At 61.8% G+C, this 15,839-nt stretch overlaps 1 protein-coding gene across 1 annotated transcript in view; it reads right to left on the bottom strand.

The window, feature by feature from the left end:
* Positions 1-438: 438 nt before the first annotated feature.
* The window catches only part of COL2A1 (collagen type II alpha 1 chain), a 30,660-nt gene continuing 15,259 nt past the window's right edge, over positions 439-15,839 (bottom strand). Inside the window, exons 19-54 of the mRNA XM_065887895.1 lie at positions 14,968-15,066; positions 14,611-14,655; positions 14,417-14,515; positions 14,199-14,252; positions 13,730-13,837; positions 13,275-13,328; positions 13,095-13,193; positions 12,890-12,943; positions 12,346-12,444; positions 11,898-11,951; positions 11,455-11,508; positions 11,061-11,114; positions 10,822-10,875; positions 10,556-10,600; positions 10,298-10,396; positions 9,989-10,096; positions 9,597-9,650; positions 9,241-9,294; positions 8,760-8,813; positions 8,359-8,412; positions 7,963-8,070; positions 7,310-7,363; positions 6,822-6,875; positions 5,997-6,158; positions 5,647-5,754; positions 5,333-5,440; positions 4,992-5,045; positions 4,740-4,847; positions 4,538-4,591; positions 4,289-4,396; positions 3,958-4,011; positions 3,395-3,502; positions 2,677-2,965; positions 2,037-2,224; positions 1,477-1,719; positions 439-1,020 (exon numbers count right to left, since the gene is read on the bottom strand). Coding sequence (XP_065743967.1) covers positions 874-1,020; positions 1,477-1,719; positions 2,037-2,224; positions 2,677-2,965; positions 3,395-3,502; positions 3,958-4,011; positions 4,289-4,396; positions 4,538-4,591; positions 4,740-4,847; positions 4,992-5,045; positions 5,333-5,440; positions 5,647-5,754; positions 5,997-6,158; positions 6,822-6,875; positions 7,310-7,363; positions 7,963-8,070; positions 8,359-8,412; positions 8,760-8,813; positions 9,241-9,294; positions 9,597-9,650; positions 9,989-10,096; positions 10,298-10,396; positions 10,556-10,600; positions 10,822-10,875; positions 11,061-11,114; positions 11,455-11,508; positions 11,898-11,951; positions 12,346-12,444; positions 12,890-12,943; positions 13,095-13,193; positions 13,275-13,328; positions 13,730-13,837; positions 14,199-14,252; positions 14,417-14,515; positions 14,611-14,655; positions 14,968-15,066 — 3,342 coding nt within the window. The 3' untranslated portion in view covers positions 439-873. The remainder of the gene's footprint in view (positions 1,021-1,476; positions 1,720-2,036; positions 2,225-2,676; positions 2,966-3,394; positions 3,503-3,957; positions 4,012-4,288; positions 4,397-4,537; positions 4,592-4,739; positions 4,848-4,991; positions 5,046-5,332; positions 5,441-5,646; positions 5,755-5,996; positions 6,159-6,821; positions 6,876-7,309; positions 7,364-7,962; positions 8,071-8,358; positions 8,413-8,759; positions 8,814-9,240; positions 9,295-9,596; positions 9,651-9,988; positions 10,097-10,297; positions 10,397-10,555; positions 10,601-10,821; positions 10,876-11,060; positions 11,115-11,454; positions 11,509-11,897; positions 11,952-12,345; positions 12,445-12,889; positions 12,944-13,094; positions 13,194-13,274; positions 13,329-13,729; positions 13,838-14,198; positions 14,253-14,416; positions 14,516-14,610; positions 14,656-14,967; positions 15,067-15,839) is intronic.

Raw genomic sequence — 15,839 nt, 5'->3', positions numbered from 1 at the left:
GCGAGTGTTCAGCACTAACACTTCTCCTTGAACTGAAGTCTGAGGGAAAGATACAGATAAATAGATTGTCTGACTGTGTGCACTTATTGTGGGCCTCTGTGGATTCCCTCCCCTGCCCTCCCCCTGGCACCGTGCACCGCCCCCCTCCCTCGGGGCGTCTCTGGTCTCTCCTGAGTGGCACGACGCAGGCCCCACCTCCCCGTCGGAGTTCAGAGAGCATCTTTTCTCTTGCACTAATCCGCCTGGAGGTGTGTCTGGGCTTATGCTCAGGAACAAGGCCGCCCCCTCTCGTATGCCTCCCTTCCCAAACCTTGGTCTCTGTTCCTAGTTCACCCCTGGGTTCCACTTGGTGCCAAAGTTTACGAAAGAGGATTCTGTCCTGCCCACGGACTCCAGGACTAACGAAAAATAAAGAACAAAGCACAAGCCAATATGTACTTTCCAATAATTTTTTTGTTTTTAATATCAATTGACATTTCAAAAAATACAGAGGTGTTTGACACAGAATAGCACCATTGTGTAGGACACACACAGTTCCTGCGCCCGGCACCCGAAGGGGGGGTTCTCTTGCCTGGGCTGGGGGGCAGTCACTCAGGGGGCGTTTGACTCACACCAGTTAGTTTCCTGCCTCTGCCTTGACCCAAAGGTCTTACAGGAAGACAATAAATAAATAGAACACCGAGATTTTATTTTGCAGTCTGCCCAGTTCAGGTCTCTTAGAGAAGGGAGAAAAGTCCAAACTGTGAGAGGGTGGGATGAATGGACGTCAGGTCAGGTCAGCCATTCAGTGCAGAGTCCTAGAGTGACTGGGATTGGAAAGTACTTGGGTCCTTTGGGTTTGCAATGGATTGTGTTGTTTCTGGGTTCGGGTTTTTACAAGAAGCAGACAGGCCCTATGTCCACACCGAATTCCTGCTCGGGCCCTCCTATGTCCATGGGTGCAATGTCAATGATGGGGAGGCGTGAGGTCTTCTGCGACCGGTACTCGATCATAGTCTTGCCCCACTTACCGGTGTGTTTCTAGGGGAGAAAGAGAGGAGAGTCGGTGGATGCCTTACGATCCGGTGCCAGCTGCCCTGGACCCCAAAACTGAACACAAGGCACAGAACACACGCGGGGGGCCTAGACCTCTCTTGGATTGGCCTCCGCCTCGACTCCAGTCCTCAGCAGCAGGGCCTCCTCCCCCCGCCCTTCTCCTCCCCACTGTCCACAGTGACCCAGCCTGCGAGGGCAGAGGCCCACACACATCGCATGAATGTTCCTCCAGGTCACCAGACACGCTGAGCCAAGGGAGGGGACGGGACAGAACAACACGCCCCTCTCCCTCACCTGTCGCTCTGCGTGTCGTCCCCACGTAGCCCGTCGCGCTCGTGCCCCTTTAGGGCCACGATGCCTGCTGTGGACCAGCCCTCTGCCTGCTGTAGCCCGGGGCCCCGGGTGGCTCATCTCTCTGGCGGCCCAGCCGGCCTGACTCACCGTGCAGCCATCCTTCAGAACCGTATACGTGAACCTGCTGTTGCCCTCGGCCCGGATCTCCACGTCATTGGAGCCCTGGATGAGCAGGGCCTTCTTGAGGTTGCCAGCGGCTTCGTCCAGGTAGGCAATGCTGTTCTTGCAGTGGTAGGTGATGTTCTGGGAGCCCTCGGTGGACAGCAGGCGCAGGAAGGTCATCTGGACGTTGGCGGTGTTGGGAGCCAGGTTGTCATCTCCATAGCTGAACTGGGAGGGGCAGAGAGCCGTGGCGTGAGGCCCCGGGGGGACAGGGCCCTCCGAGCGGGGTTCGCAGAAGCTGAAGGGGGCTGAGGAGGGGTCACTGGGAAGACATGTTTGCTTCCGGGGAGTGGAGCAAGCCTCCGAGGACTCTTCCTCCACCTCGAAGTGGGAAAACATCCCCCTCCTCCTCTTTCCTTCTTCCCCTTAACTCTCCCCCCACCCCCATCCAGTGAGAATGTGAGCAAGGCGCTAAAGACTGCCGGGGAGAAAGCAGAGGGGGATTCTGAGGCACCGTCCCTGGCCTAGAGCAAGCGGGGACTCACGTGGAAGCCACCGTTGATGGTTTCTCCAAACCAGATGTGTTTCTTGTCCTTGCTCTTGCTGTTCCACCAGTTCTTCTTGGGAACGCTGGCTGGGCTGGGGTAGACGCAGGTCTCGCCAGTGTCCATGTTGCAGAAAACCTTCATGGCGTCCAGGGTGCAGCCCTGGTTCGGGTCGATCCAGTAATCTCCTGCAGCGGAGAGGCAACACCCCATCAGGGCTCAGACAGGCACAGACACACGCTCCCGAGAGGGCCAGGCCTGCCTGGGGTGACAGAAAGGCCTACGGGGACACCAGGAGCAGAGGAGCAGGGTGTGAGGGCCACTTGCGGCCAAAGGGAGGGGAGAGGGAGGGATCCGGGCGAGGAGACCCGGATGGGAAGGTCCAGGGCTAAACAGGGGGGCAGGCAAAGGGACAGGGGCAGGGCCTGCCTGGTGGATGGAACTCTACCCTGAAGTCACTTCCACCATGTGGCCATGGCAGGACGGGACCAGGGCTGCAGTTTCTCTGCTGTGAAGTGGGGGAGCCACCACCAGCGATAGACCCTTCCAGGCCCGACTCTGCCCCTCCTTCTGAAGGGGGCCGTGCCCAGCGGGCTGACTTCCTATTCTCCGGGGCGGGGATCCTGCCCTCCGGGCTCACCGCTCTTCCACTCAGGGTGGCAGAGTTTCAGGTCCCGGCAGGTGCGAGCGGGGTTCTTGCGGGACCCCTCGGGGCTGCGGATGCTCTCGATCTGGTTGTTGAGGGACTTGAGTGTGGCGTCCACCTCGGCGTCGTGCTGTCTCAGGTTGCCGGCTGCTTCATCGGCCCGCATGTACTGCAGGGGGTCGGGGCCCTTCTCTCTCTGGCCTAGGCCAGCAAAGGCGGACATGTCAATGCCAGGGCCAGGGGGACCTGGAGGGCCAGGGGGTCCAGGATTTCCAGGAGGACCCTGCAGCAGGAAACAGAGAAATCAGCCAGGGATTACAGGGAGATGCCCCTCCTGTGTCCATCCCCACCTGCTAAAACGTACTAGGATGTCTTCTTCCCAGTTCCATGAGGCTGGGTGTGTGTGTGTGTGTGTGTGTGTGTGTGTGTGTGTGTGTGTGTGTGTGTGTGTGTGTGTGTGTGTGTGTGTGTGTGTGTGTGTGTGTACGCACGCGCGCAGCAGGCCAAGACCAAGAAAACCATAGAATCCTCCCTGTTTTTTCATTAGCCCCCCTCTTCTATGTCTCATGGACTCTGAACTTCCAGGGAGCTCCCAGGATAAAGGATGCTGTCACATTAGCTGCAGGCTGATGCCCCGAAAGAAGCCCTTCGCGTCAGAGAGCTCAAGCCTCCCGGTGCCGGGAACACCCCAGACAGCAGGAAGGTCACTCACAGCAGGGCCAGTTTCGCCTGAACGTCCACGGGGTCCAGGAGGTCCAATGGGGCCGGGGATTCCATTAGCGCCATCTTTGCCAGAGGGACCGACGGGGCCAGGAGGACCCTGCAGGCCGGGAGGGAGAAAGGCAGTGAGAAGAGAGCCATCGACGAAGGGAAGGTCCCGGAGAAGCCGGGGCTGGTGAGGCGGCCGTCTTGGCAGCACTCATAGCTGCTCTCTTCCCAAGTTTTCCCATTTCTCAGTCATGGAACCCCACGCTGGTCTCCCTGTGGCCAAGAACCGGCAGGACGGCTTCACGGCTCTCTCACTCCCTACAATCCTCTTTGTAAAATCCTATTCCCAGGGAGTCTGTCTGACAGCCGAGAGCTGCTCTCGTGGTCGTCCTATGACCTCAGGTACTTCTCTGGCCACAGTGTCACCAAGCCAGTCCCACTTCTGCTGCTGAGTGAGGCGTCTGAGCCCGAGGCTTCCCCAGAAGCTGTCACATCTCCCTCCTCACCAAACACCGGACCAGCACCCTGGTCCCACCCCGGAGGAAGGGTTCACTCCGTCTCACTTACTCTGGGGCCAGAAGGGCCGGCAGGACCAGAAGTCCCTTGGTCTCCAGCGGGACCCTGTGCATCAGGAAGAGGCAAAGGTCAGAGGTCAGCACGGACAGGGCCCCGTCTTCCACGTCAGGAGGCCTTCTTGAATACGTATATATCCTGGGAGCTGGGGGAGCGCATACACGTCCCGCCCCTGCGCCCCTTCCATGTGCTTCTCCCTCCAACCCTGAGGAGGCCCGGCACATTTCTCAGGATGATCCCCAGTCGTCTTTGCAGCATGGGAAACTCCAGTGGGCTCTGTGAAGTGGGACGCCTTGGGGAACCAAGCGCAGCCTGCGGCACTCACAGGGGGGCCGGGCAGACCCTGCAGACCAGTGAAGCCACGGTGTCCCTTCAGTCCCCTCTCGCCAGCCTCTCCCGTTTCTCCTTTGTCACCTCGGGGGCCTTGAGGGCCCTGGGAACAAGACACAGAGACACAGGTTTGGTCAGCTCAGGCCAGCCTCTGCCAGCCTCCCCCGAGCCGAGGAGCCCCAGGTCCCTGCTGCCCCCTGGACCTGCCTGTCGGGGACCCAGCACAGCATGCTCAGATACTCACTGGCATTCCCCGGGCTCCAGCTGGTCCTGAGGGTCCCATGGGGCCTTGTGCACCCTGTGGGGAGAGTGGGGGCAGCGTCAGAGCACAGTCAGGACAGGGACGCGCCCGGGGCCTGGGGTGGGGGAGGGCGGGTGGTGGAAAGCTCCCTACCCACGCAGCCACCCTCCTCCACCGTGGCTTTTACTGACTCGAAGATACTCACAGCTTCTCCTCGGTCTCCCTGCTTGCCGACTGGGCCGGCGGGGCCAGGAGAGCCAGGGGGCCCTGGGGCTCCGGGGGCACCCAAGGGACCGGTCTCGCCACGATCACCCTGTCAGGAGAGAGGTCTCCGGCTCAGAGAGGAACGTTCCGGAAGAGGCAAGGAGAGATGTGATTCTGACCCCAGCCCTGCCAGGCCAATGGAATGTCCTCCCGGCCCCACCGTACTCACCTTGAGTGAGACCCCGATACTCACCTTGACTCCAGCTGCACCGTCTCTGCCAGGGGGGCCGTCAGCACCAGGGCTTCCCTGCGCAAAGGGAAACACGCCATCAGAGCTGCCCACCATCCCCGCCTCTGCTTCCCATCCTCCCTCAGGAGCCCAGGTTTGTGCCCTCCCCTCCAGCCAAGGCTTTCTCAACCAGCCTCCTCCTGCCTACCCGCCGTGGGCCCAGCTCTTAGTCTCTGTGCCCTCTCTCTCCCATCACCACCCTCCCATCACATCTGGGCGCTTGGGCTCGGCCCATCTGTCACCCCCTTCTCCAGGACTCCCCTCTCCCTAGAACGGGCTACCCCACAGTGGATCCCACTGCACACCTCGCGTCCAGGTTCACCCGCAGGACCAGTCAGGCCAGGAGGACCCACGGGGCCAGGGGGACCTCGGTCTCCAGATGCTCCAGGAGCTCCCTGCTTGCCAGGCTCACCCTGGGGGACAGCAACAAGGAGAAGGAGTGCGCGCTCCGAGGCCCCTCTGAGCCCTTCTGGGGAGAGCGCTGACCGGGGGTCAGTTCAGACGGTATGGAGTGGTGGCAGCCTCGGGGTGGCCAGGCCACCGAGAGCGCCGGGTGAAGGGCCTCCACCTGAGCCAGGCTGGGCCCAGCTCGCCCGGAGGAAGGGGCATCCCCACTCACCGATGGGCCGGGCAGGCCGGGGAATCCTCGCTCACCACGCTGCCCTGGCAGACCAACGATGCCCCTCTGACCAGCCAGGCCCTGGGGACCTGGAGGACCGTCGGGACCCTGAGGGAGGAGAGGAGGGAGGTGAGAACTTGAGAAGTGACACGGAGCCGCCCCCCGCCCATCCGTGAGGTGGCCAGCTGCCCACTGCAGGGGTCAGGGCACTTCTCTCTGCAGCGCCCGCCCCTCCCCGGCAGCCGCACAGTCGTGCTCCCCCCACTCTGGGCTCTGCGAGCCCACGTGCCCTTCACACTTCTGCTCCAGGGACCTTGGCCCTGGGCTCCCCAGCCTGGGGTGGGACTTACAGAAGGACCGTCATCTCCAGGCTCTCCCTTCTCGCCAGGGGGTCCGGAAGGACCTTGGAGGCCAGGGTCACCAGCTCGGCCAGGGGGGCCGCTGTCTCCTCGAGCACCTTTGGGACCATCTTTTCCAGAAGGACCAGGGGGGCCGGGGGGTCCAGGGTTGCCCTAGAAGGAGCAAATGCAGGACGTGAGAACTCATCTCACCCTTCACCATCCTTCCAGGCTGCCAAAGCCACGGTGACCCTCTGGGGGCTTACTCCACCCTAAGGGCAGCTTGACCCCCACCCCGGGCTACCTCTTCCATCTTCTCTCCCCCGTGAGCTCTGGCTTCAAGCCAGCCTGGCTTCTCCAGCCTCTGCACACTTTCCTTTTTCTGATCTACCTGGACTCCCTCCTGCCTCCTTCCCTGTGGCCTCAGTCCCACCACTGGTCCTCAAGGAACAGCTCCAGCCTCACCCCTGGCCGCTAAGCCTCTGCGCCCACTCCCTCTGCACTTGGCGGTGGTGGTGAGCTGGGGGACTTTCCCCAGGAGCAAGATGCAGACGTTCTTACAAAGCACAGTGTGCTCAAGAAGTGTGCGTCCACGATGAAAGCAACTGTAGCAGCCCTGTGCTGCCCACGGAGCCAGAAGACCGTGGCCAGCAAGAGGGCCCCCGCCCTGCTCCCAGCTGTCTACAAGGAGGGCAGGTCCCTGTGGTCAGTTAACTGCTGTTCCCAGGAGTGGGGATGGGCACAAAGACGTGTGCGGGACTGGGCCAGACTCTTCGACCCCTGCCTGTGCCTCCCATGCCTGGAGTTAGGGAGGAAACAGCCGGGGGCAGCACTTACATTGGAACCTGGCGGTCCGACGCGGCCTGCAGCTCCGGGGAATCCGGTGGCTCCCTATGTGACGAGAGGAGGACCCTGAGTACCTCAGACCCTCAGGAGGTCCAAGAATCAAATTTGGGGGCGGGGGTCTCATAGGCTGGTTTGGAAAGGGGCGAGGGGCGCACGGCAGCAAGGGGAGAGCTAGAGAGGGAGAAAGGGCCCCCCAGGTCTGGCCACTGCCTCAGACAGCTGCAGCTTCTCAGCCTCCAGCCCCTGCAGGGGGAGGATGAGGCTGGGGCAGTCAGCGCTGTAGGGGCGCCCTCTCTCCCACCCGGCTGCGGGATGGGCTCTGTGTGGGAGGGGCTCGGGCTGAGAGGGGAGGAGGCGGGGTGGGGTCTCTGAGGCCAGGCCTCCTTCCTGAGGCCTGGGGGGTGGGTGCGAGAGAAGCCACTGCCCCTACAGTGCCCTCCACCTGGCCCAGCGACGGTGGGAATGGGGGCCTCACTCACCGGGGGGCCTTGAGCACCTCGGGCTCCTTTAGGACCAGTCACACCAGTAGGACCCTGGGGAGGAAGGAGGGAGACAGTGAGGCCCCGTCGCCCCGGGGGAGGGCTGTGGGCTTCTGGGCGCGGGTCCCTTCTGAGCCCGCACCGGGGACTCCTGAGAGCTCGGTTCTCAATGACGCAGCTTTATCAGCACTAAAATCCCAGCCTGGAGAGGCTGTCACAGGTGGGCCTGCCACCCCGACCCCTAGGAGACTCGTGTTCTAGGAGCCCTTGGGGAGGGCAGGCCCATCAGGTGTCCTCAGAGCCAGTCCAAGGTCTCCCAGGAGACTGGCTGCTCTGCCCCAGGCCTTCTGTGCTCAGGGAGACCCAGCGGCTGGTACCCTGTGTCGGCCCCCAGCCACACACCCACACCCACACCCTGAAAGCCAGCTTGGCTCCTTGAACCTTTACCCCTGAGCACAAATTCCTCCTCCCTGCAGCCTCCGCGTCCTGTGGCTGCGGCAGCAGGCGCCGGAGTCTGCTGGGTGGAGGGCCCTAAACACAGGCGGGCGTCCCCAGGCCTCCTAGCCACCTCTGCCTGCCCAGGCCCCTCTCCCGGCACCCAGCACCGCCTACCCTGTGGGATCGGTTGCCAGGGGGAGCTCAGCGTTACCCACCTGAGGCCCGGGAGCTCCAGAGGGGCCCTGAGGACCCGGGGCACCGGCGTCACCTTTCTGGCCAGCCTCTCCTTGCTCGCCTTTGGCACCGGGCTGGCCGTCAGCACCCTGTTCCGGGAAGGAGGAGGCCAGTGAGTGCGGGCAAAACACTCGAGGTTCCTCCAAAGGGGCCAGAGACTGTGTGAGTGTGTGCGTCCACCCTGGGCCTGGACACCGAGTCTCGGGTAGGACTGTCACATCGCTGTGGAGATGTGGACGCAGAGGAGCCGCTTCCCTCTTCTTTAAATCCTGTCCTTCCCTCCCCCGCAGGCGGGAAGGTGTCCTTTGGGAATGACTCGAGCTGGCCAGAGTGGAGGGCATGGGAGGGAGGGAGGGAGGGTGGACAGAGATACTCACAGGAGGACCGGCAAATCCAGCGGGCCCGGGGGGTCCAGTCTCTCCACGTTCACCCTGTGAGAGAAGAGGGCCGGGAGGGGTGAGGCTCAGCTGCCGGCCTGCTCTGTTCCCTCCTGTGAGCCCAGAGCCCGCTCTGGCCCAGCCTAGCCTACTGTACAGTAACCCTCAGAGAGAAGGGGGTCGGGAAGCTCTCCGTCCTAAATAAAGGGACCCAGGTCAGAAAGCCTCTCGCGGTCAGAGGATCTGGGGACCCGAAGGCCCTCCACCCTAATCACATCATGGGGGGGGATGTGCCTTCTCCCTTCCTTTCTCATCTCTCCTCCCACCCCCCCAGGCCCAGAGGGCAGGGTGGGAGCCGTGCCCGGGGGGCCTGCAGGGCCAGGCTCGGGGCAGATACTCACCGGGGCACCGCGAGCACCAGCAGTTCCTGAAGGACCAGGAGGTCCAACTTCGCCCTAAAGTGGGTCAGCGGGTGGGGGGGGGGGGGGGGGTGGACAAAAGCCAAGGATGAGGGATGTAGGGTAAGAGGGGGCCCTTCCAGAGCAAAGTGCATCCAGAGAGCCCTGACGGGGGGGACGGGGGCTCTGGTCTCCCCTCCGACCCGTGGCATGTTCTCCCCTTGTTGCTTTGGCCATACCTGCACCTACTCGGGGTCTTTGCTGAAGACACCCATACCCCCATCCAACTGCTCTCCTCGGTGGTGCACACAGCCATGACTTTGCCTCTAAGAAGAGCCCCCACCCTCCACTCCTTGTGGCCGCTGCAAGGCAGGAGGCCGACAGGTATCGAGCGAGGGGAAGAGAGAGCAGTCTTTGGCAGGAGGTGAGAAGGAGATTCGATGGGGGAGGTGAGGCAGAGCGAGGAAAGGGATCCACGACTCACCTTCTCACCGTTGGCACCAGCCGGGCCAGGGGGGCCAATGGGGCCAGTCAGACCCTGGGGGAGAGAAGGCGGAGTGAGGGGCAGGGAGAGGCAGCCAGGGACACGGAGTCCAACAGGGATCCTGGAGACGCTGCACCCAACGGACCTTGGTGTACCCTCGCGTGGCCCCCAGAGCTCCCTCTCACCCTGGGGCCCCCACTTTTGACAGGGAAGTCCTTGTAGTTGCCCAGCCCACAAAACTGAGATAGGAGCAGAGACCATGCCCACACGCTGCCCCTCTGTCCCCTGAGTGCATGAGGTCCCCTGCATCCGTCCCCATCCCAACCCCAGGGAGCCTGCAACCAGCATCCACTTACCCGTCCACCGTCCTTCCCGGGGGCTCCCTCGGGGCCTTTCTCACCAACATCACCCTGTGGGATAGAGAAAAACGGGCCACCTTAGGGAGGCACTCCAAGATCCCCTTTGCCAGCTCAGTGCCCCCCCTGAATGGGGCTCCAGGCAGAGCTCAGAGCCTGGCCAAGAGGGATTTGCTGCAGTCTCAGGGTGGGTGACGAGGAGTAACAGGAGTGAGACGGAGGGAAGTGTCAGGGCAGGATGTCACTCAAGGTCAAATGGAGAGCCTGGGAGGGGTCTCCAAGTTCCTCAAGAGGGTAACGGGGACCCACCCTCACTGCCTGGTGCCGTGGGGAGCGGGAGGGAGTGTGGGGAAGCCCAGCTGTGGCGGAAGCGCGCTCAGCCTGGTACTCACCCTGTCTCCCTTGGGCCCAGCGATGCCAGCTGCTCCTCTCTCACCGGGCATCCCCTGCAGACCTGGAGGGCCCTGAGCCCCAGGGGGGCCACCTGGGCCAGCTGCGCCCTGCGGTGGGAGAGGAGTCTGTGGCGGGCAGCACTTCCCCTGGGCCCCCCAGGCCCCAAGCCCCCTTTCCTTCCCTTCCTCCTCTGCCCAGACCCCTTTCTGTCTCATCCTCCATCCCTCCCTCCTTCCATCTTCATCCCCCCTGAGCCCCCTCCCCTTCCAGCCCAGAGGACCCCCGCCAGCAGGACCCGCCTCACTCACTTTGGGACCATCAGTGCCAGGAGTACCAGGGAGGCCGCGGGGCCCCTGGAGGCCCTGGGACCCGGGAGAGCCACGTTCCCCTGGGAAACCTCGTTCACCCTGTGACAGAGACACCAAGGAGGAGTCAGGCAAGAGAGATGGGGCGGAGGCCCAGAGAGAAAGGAGACCCAGGGCGGCTGTGCTGGGATGCACGGCAGAACCACACGGGAGGGAGCAGGCCCAAGGAGGCCGCGCGGAAACAGTGGACGGGACACTCACCCTGGGACCCACGAGGCCGGGAGCTCCAGCTTCACCAGGAACGCCCTGAAGAACAAAGGATGTGTGAGAGAGCAGAGGCTTTTCTGTCCCAGATCCTTGGCTGAGCTGCCCTCCGGCTGGGGGCTGAGCTCAGACCTGGGCAGCAGGTCCTGGACATTCCCTGGCCTCATGGGGCTCCTTGTGCCCCCTCCTACCCTTGCCTCCTGGGCATGAGAATAGATCTTCCCACCTAAACAGGCTACAGGTTCAAAGAGCCCCAAACTCACCTGGTCACCTGGTTTTCCACCTTCACCTGGGGGACCGGGCGGGCCAGGAAGTCCCTAGAAGCCAAAGTGACTTGGTTAGGAAAGGAGTGTGTTTGCTGCCGCGCCCTGAAGGGAGGCCAGCACAGTGCGAGAGCAGGTGTAGGGGAGGGGGTTCAGGGAAGACTCATCCCTGGGTCCCCCTCAAGGGGGCACTGCTGCTGCCCCAGAGCCCTGCGTGTGGACGGGATCCAGACGCCTACCTGGAACCCAGATGGCCCAGGAGCACCCTGCTCGCCTCGTTCACCGGCAGGTCCCTGCAGAGGAAGACAAAGGCGAGCTGAGCCAACCTCCAGAGAGTCTGGGAGCCTCATCTAGGCCTAGAGGGGCCTGGGGCCGGCCCGCAGGAGGGCAGGCGACACCTTGCCCCACTGCCCAAGCAAGGTGTGCATGCCTCGCTGTCCTCCCACCAGTGACCCGCACCCCTGACAACCCCGATGGGGTCCAGGCTGCCTCCTGGGATGCCCTGCCTCAGCTCAGGCTGGGCCAGGTGTCCTGGATCAGCCCAGATCCACACCTGTCAGCTCCATTACTCCCCACCTCTACCCACAAAGCTCCTGCCCACAGGCCACCTGGAGAGGCTGGGCAGGTACTTACAGCAGGGCCAGGGGGGCCTGCAGCTCCTGTCTCACCATCTTTGCCAGGGAGACCCTAGAGGGGAGAGAAAGGGGTGATGTACCGATACACTCTTCTTCAGTTCTACAGACCCCAGGACCAGGCGGGTGTACTGTGTGGCCCAGAGTTTCTAGATGATCCCCTGCCTCAACTCCATTTCCACACCTTCCCTTCCTGTCCTTCCCCGGCCCCCTTCTTTCCCTCGGTCCTTCTCAGCATGGGAGCCTCCTCCATCTCTCTGGGCTGCTGTCAGCGATCAGAAGTCTCCCCGTGCGGACTCCCAGAGCAGGGCCCCAGAGCAGCATGGGCTCAGCCACAGGAATCCACACTGCCAACTAGGGGTCCCAGAAGCATGCCATAGGGATGCTCTCTCCTTGCAGGGGTGGAGCAAACGCTAAGGCATGGGCAGTGGGGAGGGTACTTACTCTCAGACCAGGAGCACCAGGCAGTCCTTTCTCACCAGCTTTGCCAGGCTCACCCTGGAAGAAAGAGTGCGGGGCCATAAGGTGGAGGGCTCTGGTGGGAGGGAGGGTACGGCCAGCTTGGGAGATTGGGGCTTGAGGTCACGGCCTCGCGGAGAGCAAAGGCCAAAGCCAAGTGTCAGCACCTCTCTTATGCTCAGAGGTGTGAACTGATAGCGCTGCCCCATGGATCAACATCATGGCTGAGATGTCCCAAGGGCTCTAAAGAGCCCTGCGTTTCCCCCGATCACATTCACTCCTACGGGGCGTGGAGGTCCAAGCTGCCCAGGGTACCATGGATTCTGCTCATCGTGGCCCTCGGGATAACTCTATTCAGGGCCAGCCCTTTCCCCAGGGGCAGGGAGGTAGTAGCACCATAGGGAAGGAAATGGAAGGGCAGGTGATTACTTACATTGGCACCTTTGGGGCCAGGGAAACCCATGACACCAGGCTGCCCACGAGTCCCCTGAGGACCTGGAGGTCCAGGGCGACCATCTTCACCAGCGGCTCCCTGAAAGAGAGGACACCATTCTCAGAACACGGACGCTCGACCACATTTGTCCATCCAGTATCTACTAAGTGCTACTACGTAGCAGGCTCAGGGCTGGGCACTGGCCAGCCAGACAGCACGTGGGATTGACCGAGTTCGCAAACAGCAGCCCACACAGGCCCCATCGGCGGCAAGGCACCTCCTTCGCTTATAAGTTTTGTCCCTGAAACTGCACATCATGCTTTGTCTTCCTCCAACAGAAGAGGCCCAAATGCACGAGGGGGTGGCATTTCCAGAACTCAACAGCCACTGCACAGGCCACACCTGGCCCTAGTACCTACCGTCTGTCCCCCACCCCAATTCTCAAAATTCACGGGCTGCCCCTACCCAACTCCTGTCTCTTTTCCCATCTGCCTCCCCAAGGATTTCCCCAACCCCTCCCAACGACCCCAGATGATGGACTTACAGAAGGACCAACTTTGCCTTGAGGACCAGCATCACCAGGGCGACCAGTGAGACCCTTTGTGTAGGAGAGAGAAGAGGATGGGTGTCAGGGCAGCCTCAGGACCGCCCAAACCCGGCAGTACAGGGGCGGAGGGACCAGGTGGGGCAGGGCATGAGGGGTCTGCTCAAAGTCAGAAGCCGAGGACAAAAGCAGCTCTGCTACTTACCCGGGCTCCAGGGAGGCCAGGCTCTCCAGGACGACCAGGGTCACCATTGGCTCCCTTGGGACCAGCAAGACCACTGGGCCCTCGCTCTCCAGGGGCTCCCTACACAAGAGGAGGCAGGGGGTCAGCAGAAAGCCATTTGACCAGTGATGTGGGGGCCCCAGCCCCTGTGCCCCGACTCACCTTGGGACCTGCCAGACCATCCTGACCTGGGAACCCACGGTTGCCAGGAGCACCCTAGGGAGAAGTGGAGAGGAGAGACTGAGTTAGGGTGGCCCCTGACCCAACCGCGGCTGCAGAGAGCCTCGCCGGACCCCAGGGGGTCCATCCTACGAACCCGCCAACCATAATTTCTGTGGTGCAGTAGCTACGACCTGCAAGATTCTGAGCGATTAACTTCTCGGGCCTGTCCCCACCTTTCTGGGAAGGAGCTACAACTATTTCATGCCATCCCGGGGAGGTGGGGGTGGAGAGATACAAAGAAGGAGAAGGTTTCCTATCCCCATGGTGGTGGGTGGAGAAAAGAGAAGTAGGACGTCTAGGAGGCCACAGACTCCGCAAAGACCCAGAGCCACAGGGACCGGACTTGCATCTCCAGGTCACACCCCAATGAGCGTGGCGACTCCTGGCCCACTTACTCTTTCTCCAGGGGGACCAGCGGGCCCAGCACCACCAGGCTCTCCACGGGCCCCTCTCTTGCCTTCTTCACCAGCAGGACCGGGGGCTCCTTGGGGACCAGTAGGGCCCTGAGAACCAGCACAAAAGAGAAATAGGGTGAGTCTTCGCCAGGCCCTGGGGCGAGCACCGGCCTGGTGTGTGGAGGAAGTGGCTGTGACTATTGTTTCAGGGCTGGGGGACCTGGGGAAGTGAGGCCACAAAGGATCAGCGTCGGGGGGTGGGCGAGAGCAGAAGTGCCCCAGGGGGAAGAGAGAGAGTATAAAGTTCAAACTGGTCAAGCTGGTCAGGCCAACTGATGGGAGCTGAAGCTGCAACAGCTTCTCAACCTTGTCATATCTCGTCTCTGACATGGCCTGAGACGACCCGGATTAGGGGACAGAGCTCCTGCAGAGGTGGGCAGTGGGCCAGGCGTGGTGGCCAGATACTCACCGGTTCTCCCTTGGGGCCTTGTTCGCCTTTGAAGCCGGCAATACCAGGCTCACCCTTAACAAAGGAGAAAGGCAGGTTCTCACACTCGGTTCTCTCCACGGCCCTGTCCCTACCTCCTGAAACCCTTAAAGGCGCCCCACCAAAGGACATGGTGTGAGCGCAGGAAGGAGGGATGGCGGTTTTGACTCTGGGGCCCTTGGCTTCATCCTGGATCTTACCGTTTGACCTTTCGGGCCCAGAGGACCAGTTGCACCTTGAGGGCCGGGTGGACCACGGGGCCCAGGGAAGCCGGGAGCACCAGCAATGCCGGGGGCACCCTATCAGCATGAGCAGAGAGAGAGGCATCAGGAGGTGGGGGGGCAAGGAGGGACTGACCCCACGGGGAGGTGCCAAGTCCAAGGGCAGCACTCACAGCAGATCCTTTAGCTCCAGGAATTCCATCAGATCCAGGGTTACCCTGAAAAAGGAGACTGTCATTATAAAATAAGCAGCGAAGAATAAACCCCAGCCATCTCTAGCCCTCCAGGCCCCAGGTCCAGGGGCTGCAGCAGCAGCTGTCCATTCCAGGCATGGCCCTGCTGGACATTTCAGGGGGAGGATGGGCGATGGAGGGAGACATGTCTCTAGAGATGGGCGGGGGGTGGCAGGCATTCAGCCAGAATGAAGGTTTCATGATTGAGATGCCACTTCCCTCATAGCTAAGCACAGAGTCAAGTGTGCCAAGGCCTCAGACCCCAGACCCTTCAGGCGAAAGAGAAGCTACACTTACAGAGGCACCAGCCGGCCCGGGGGACCCAGGAGTACCAGCTTCACCACGAGGACCTTGCGCACCTTCAGGACCTCGAGCACCGGTGGGGCCAGCTTCACCCTGGGAAGAGATAGGGAGGGATGGAGTGAGGGCAAGTCAGGGGGACAGAGACCTCGTGGGCCGGCAACAGTTCAGGGCAAGCTGTACACACGCACCAAAAAGCTGAGCCCTGCTCCGGAGCACCCGGGTTCCCACGTGGGCCGCGGGGCTGAGCTCGCTGCCTTGATGACTTCCTACCCCACCCACTCTACTCTCCATCTGCGCCCTATACGGTGACCACCAATAGCAAGCACACAGTTTCATGCCACAGCCTGGGCATCGTGCTCGTTCCATCAGCACTGTTCAGAAAAGCCCAAGCTGGGGGACCCTGCCAGCCCAGTGTCGTGGGGATGATGGACAGATGGCTGAGACGGGCAGGCACCTCTACCTCCCCTTCCCTACCTATTTTCTCTTTTACTGAGGCTCTCAAACAGCTCAGCTCGGGGCACCACTTGGCTTGTATCTGGCTGATGTGTGACCCAGGCTCTGGGCCAAGCCTGTTTGAAGGGAGCCAGAAGCAAGCTGGGTCCAGCACCCCAACACTACTTTTCCCAAAACGGCCTCTGCTTTTACTTTCATTTTTTCCTGAAAGTTACAACTGGCTGCGATCTAGGCTCTCTGGACAGCGGAGTCCCTGGGGAGGACGGATGACCTGGAGGGAGGGCAGAGCCTCCTCAGGTTTCTTCTCAGAACATTCTTGCTTTACTTCTGTAATTATTATTTTCTAAAGGTCAGGCCCCCTCACCTTCCGCTGTCCCTCTTCACAATGGGTCTCCTTCACCCGGCTCCTGGGG

Source organism: Phocoena phocoena, chromosome 11 (genome assembly GCF_963924675.1).
Source record: "Phocoena phocoena chromosome 11, mPhoPho1.1, whole genome shotgun sequence".
NCBI classification, from domain to species: Eukaryota; Metazoa; Chordata; class Mammalia; order Artiodactyla; family Phocoenidae; genus Phocoena; species Phocoena phocoena.
The sequence above is the reverse complement of the archived record's forward strand: the minus strand, read 5'-3'. Positions and strand labels throughout refer to the sequence as shown.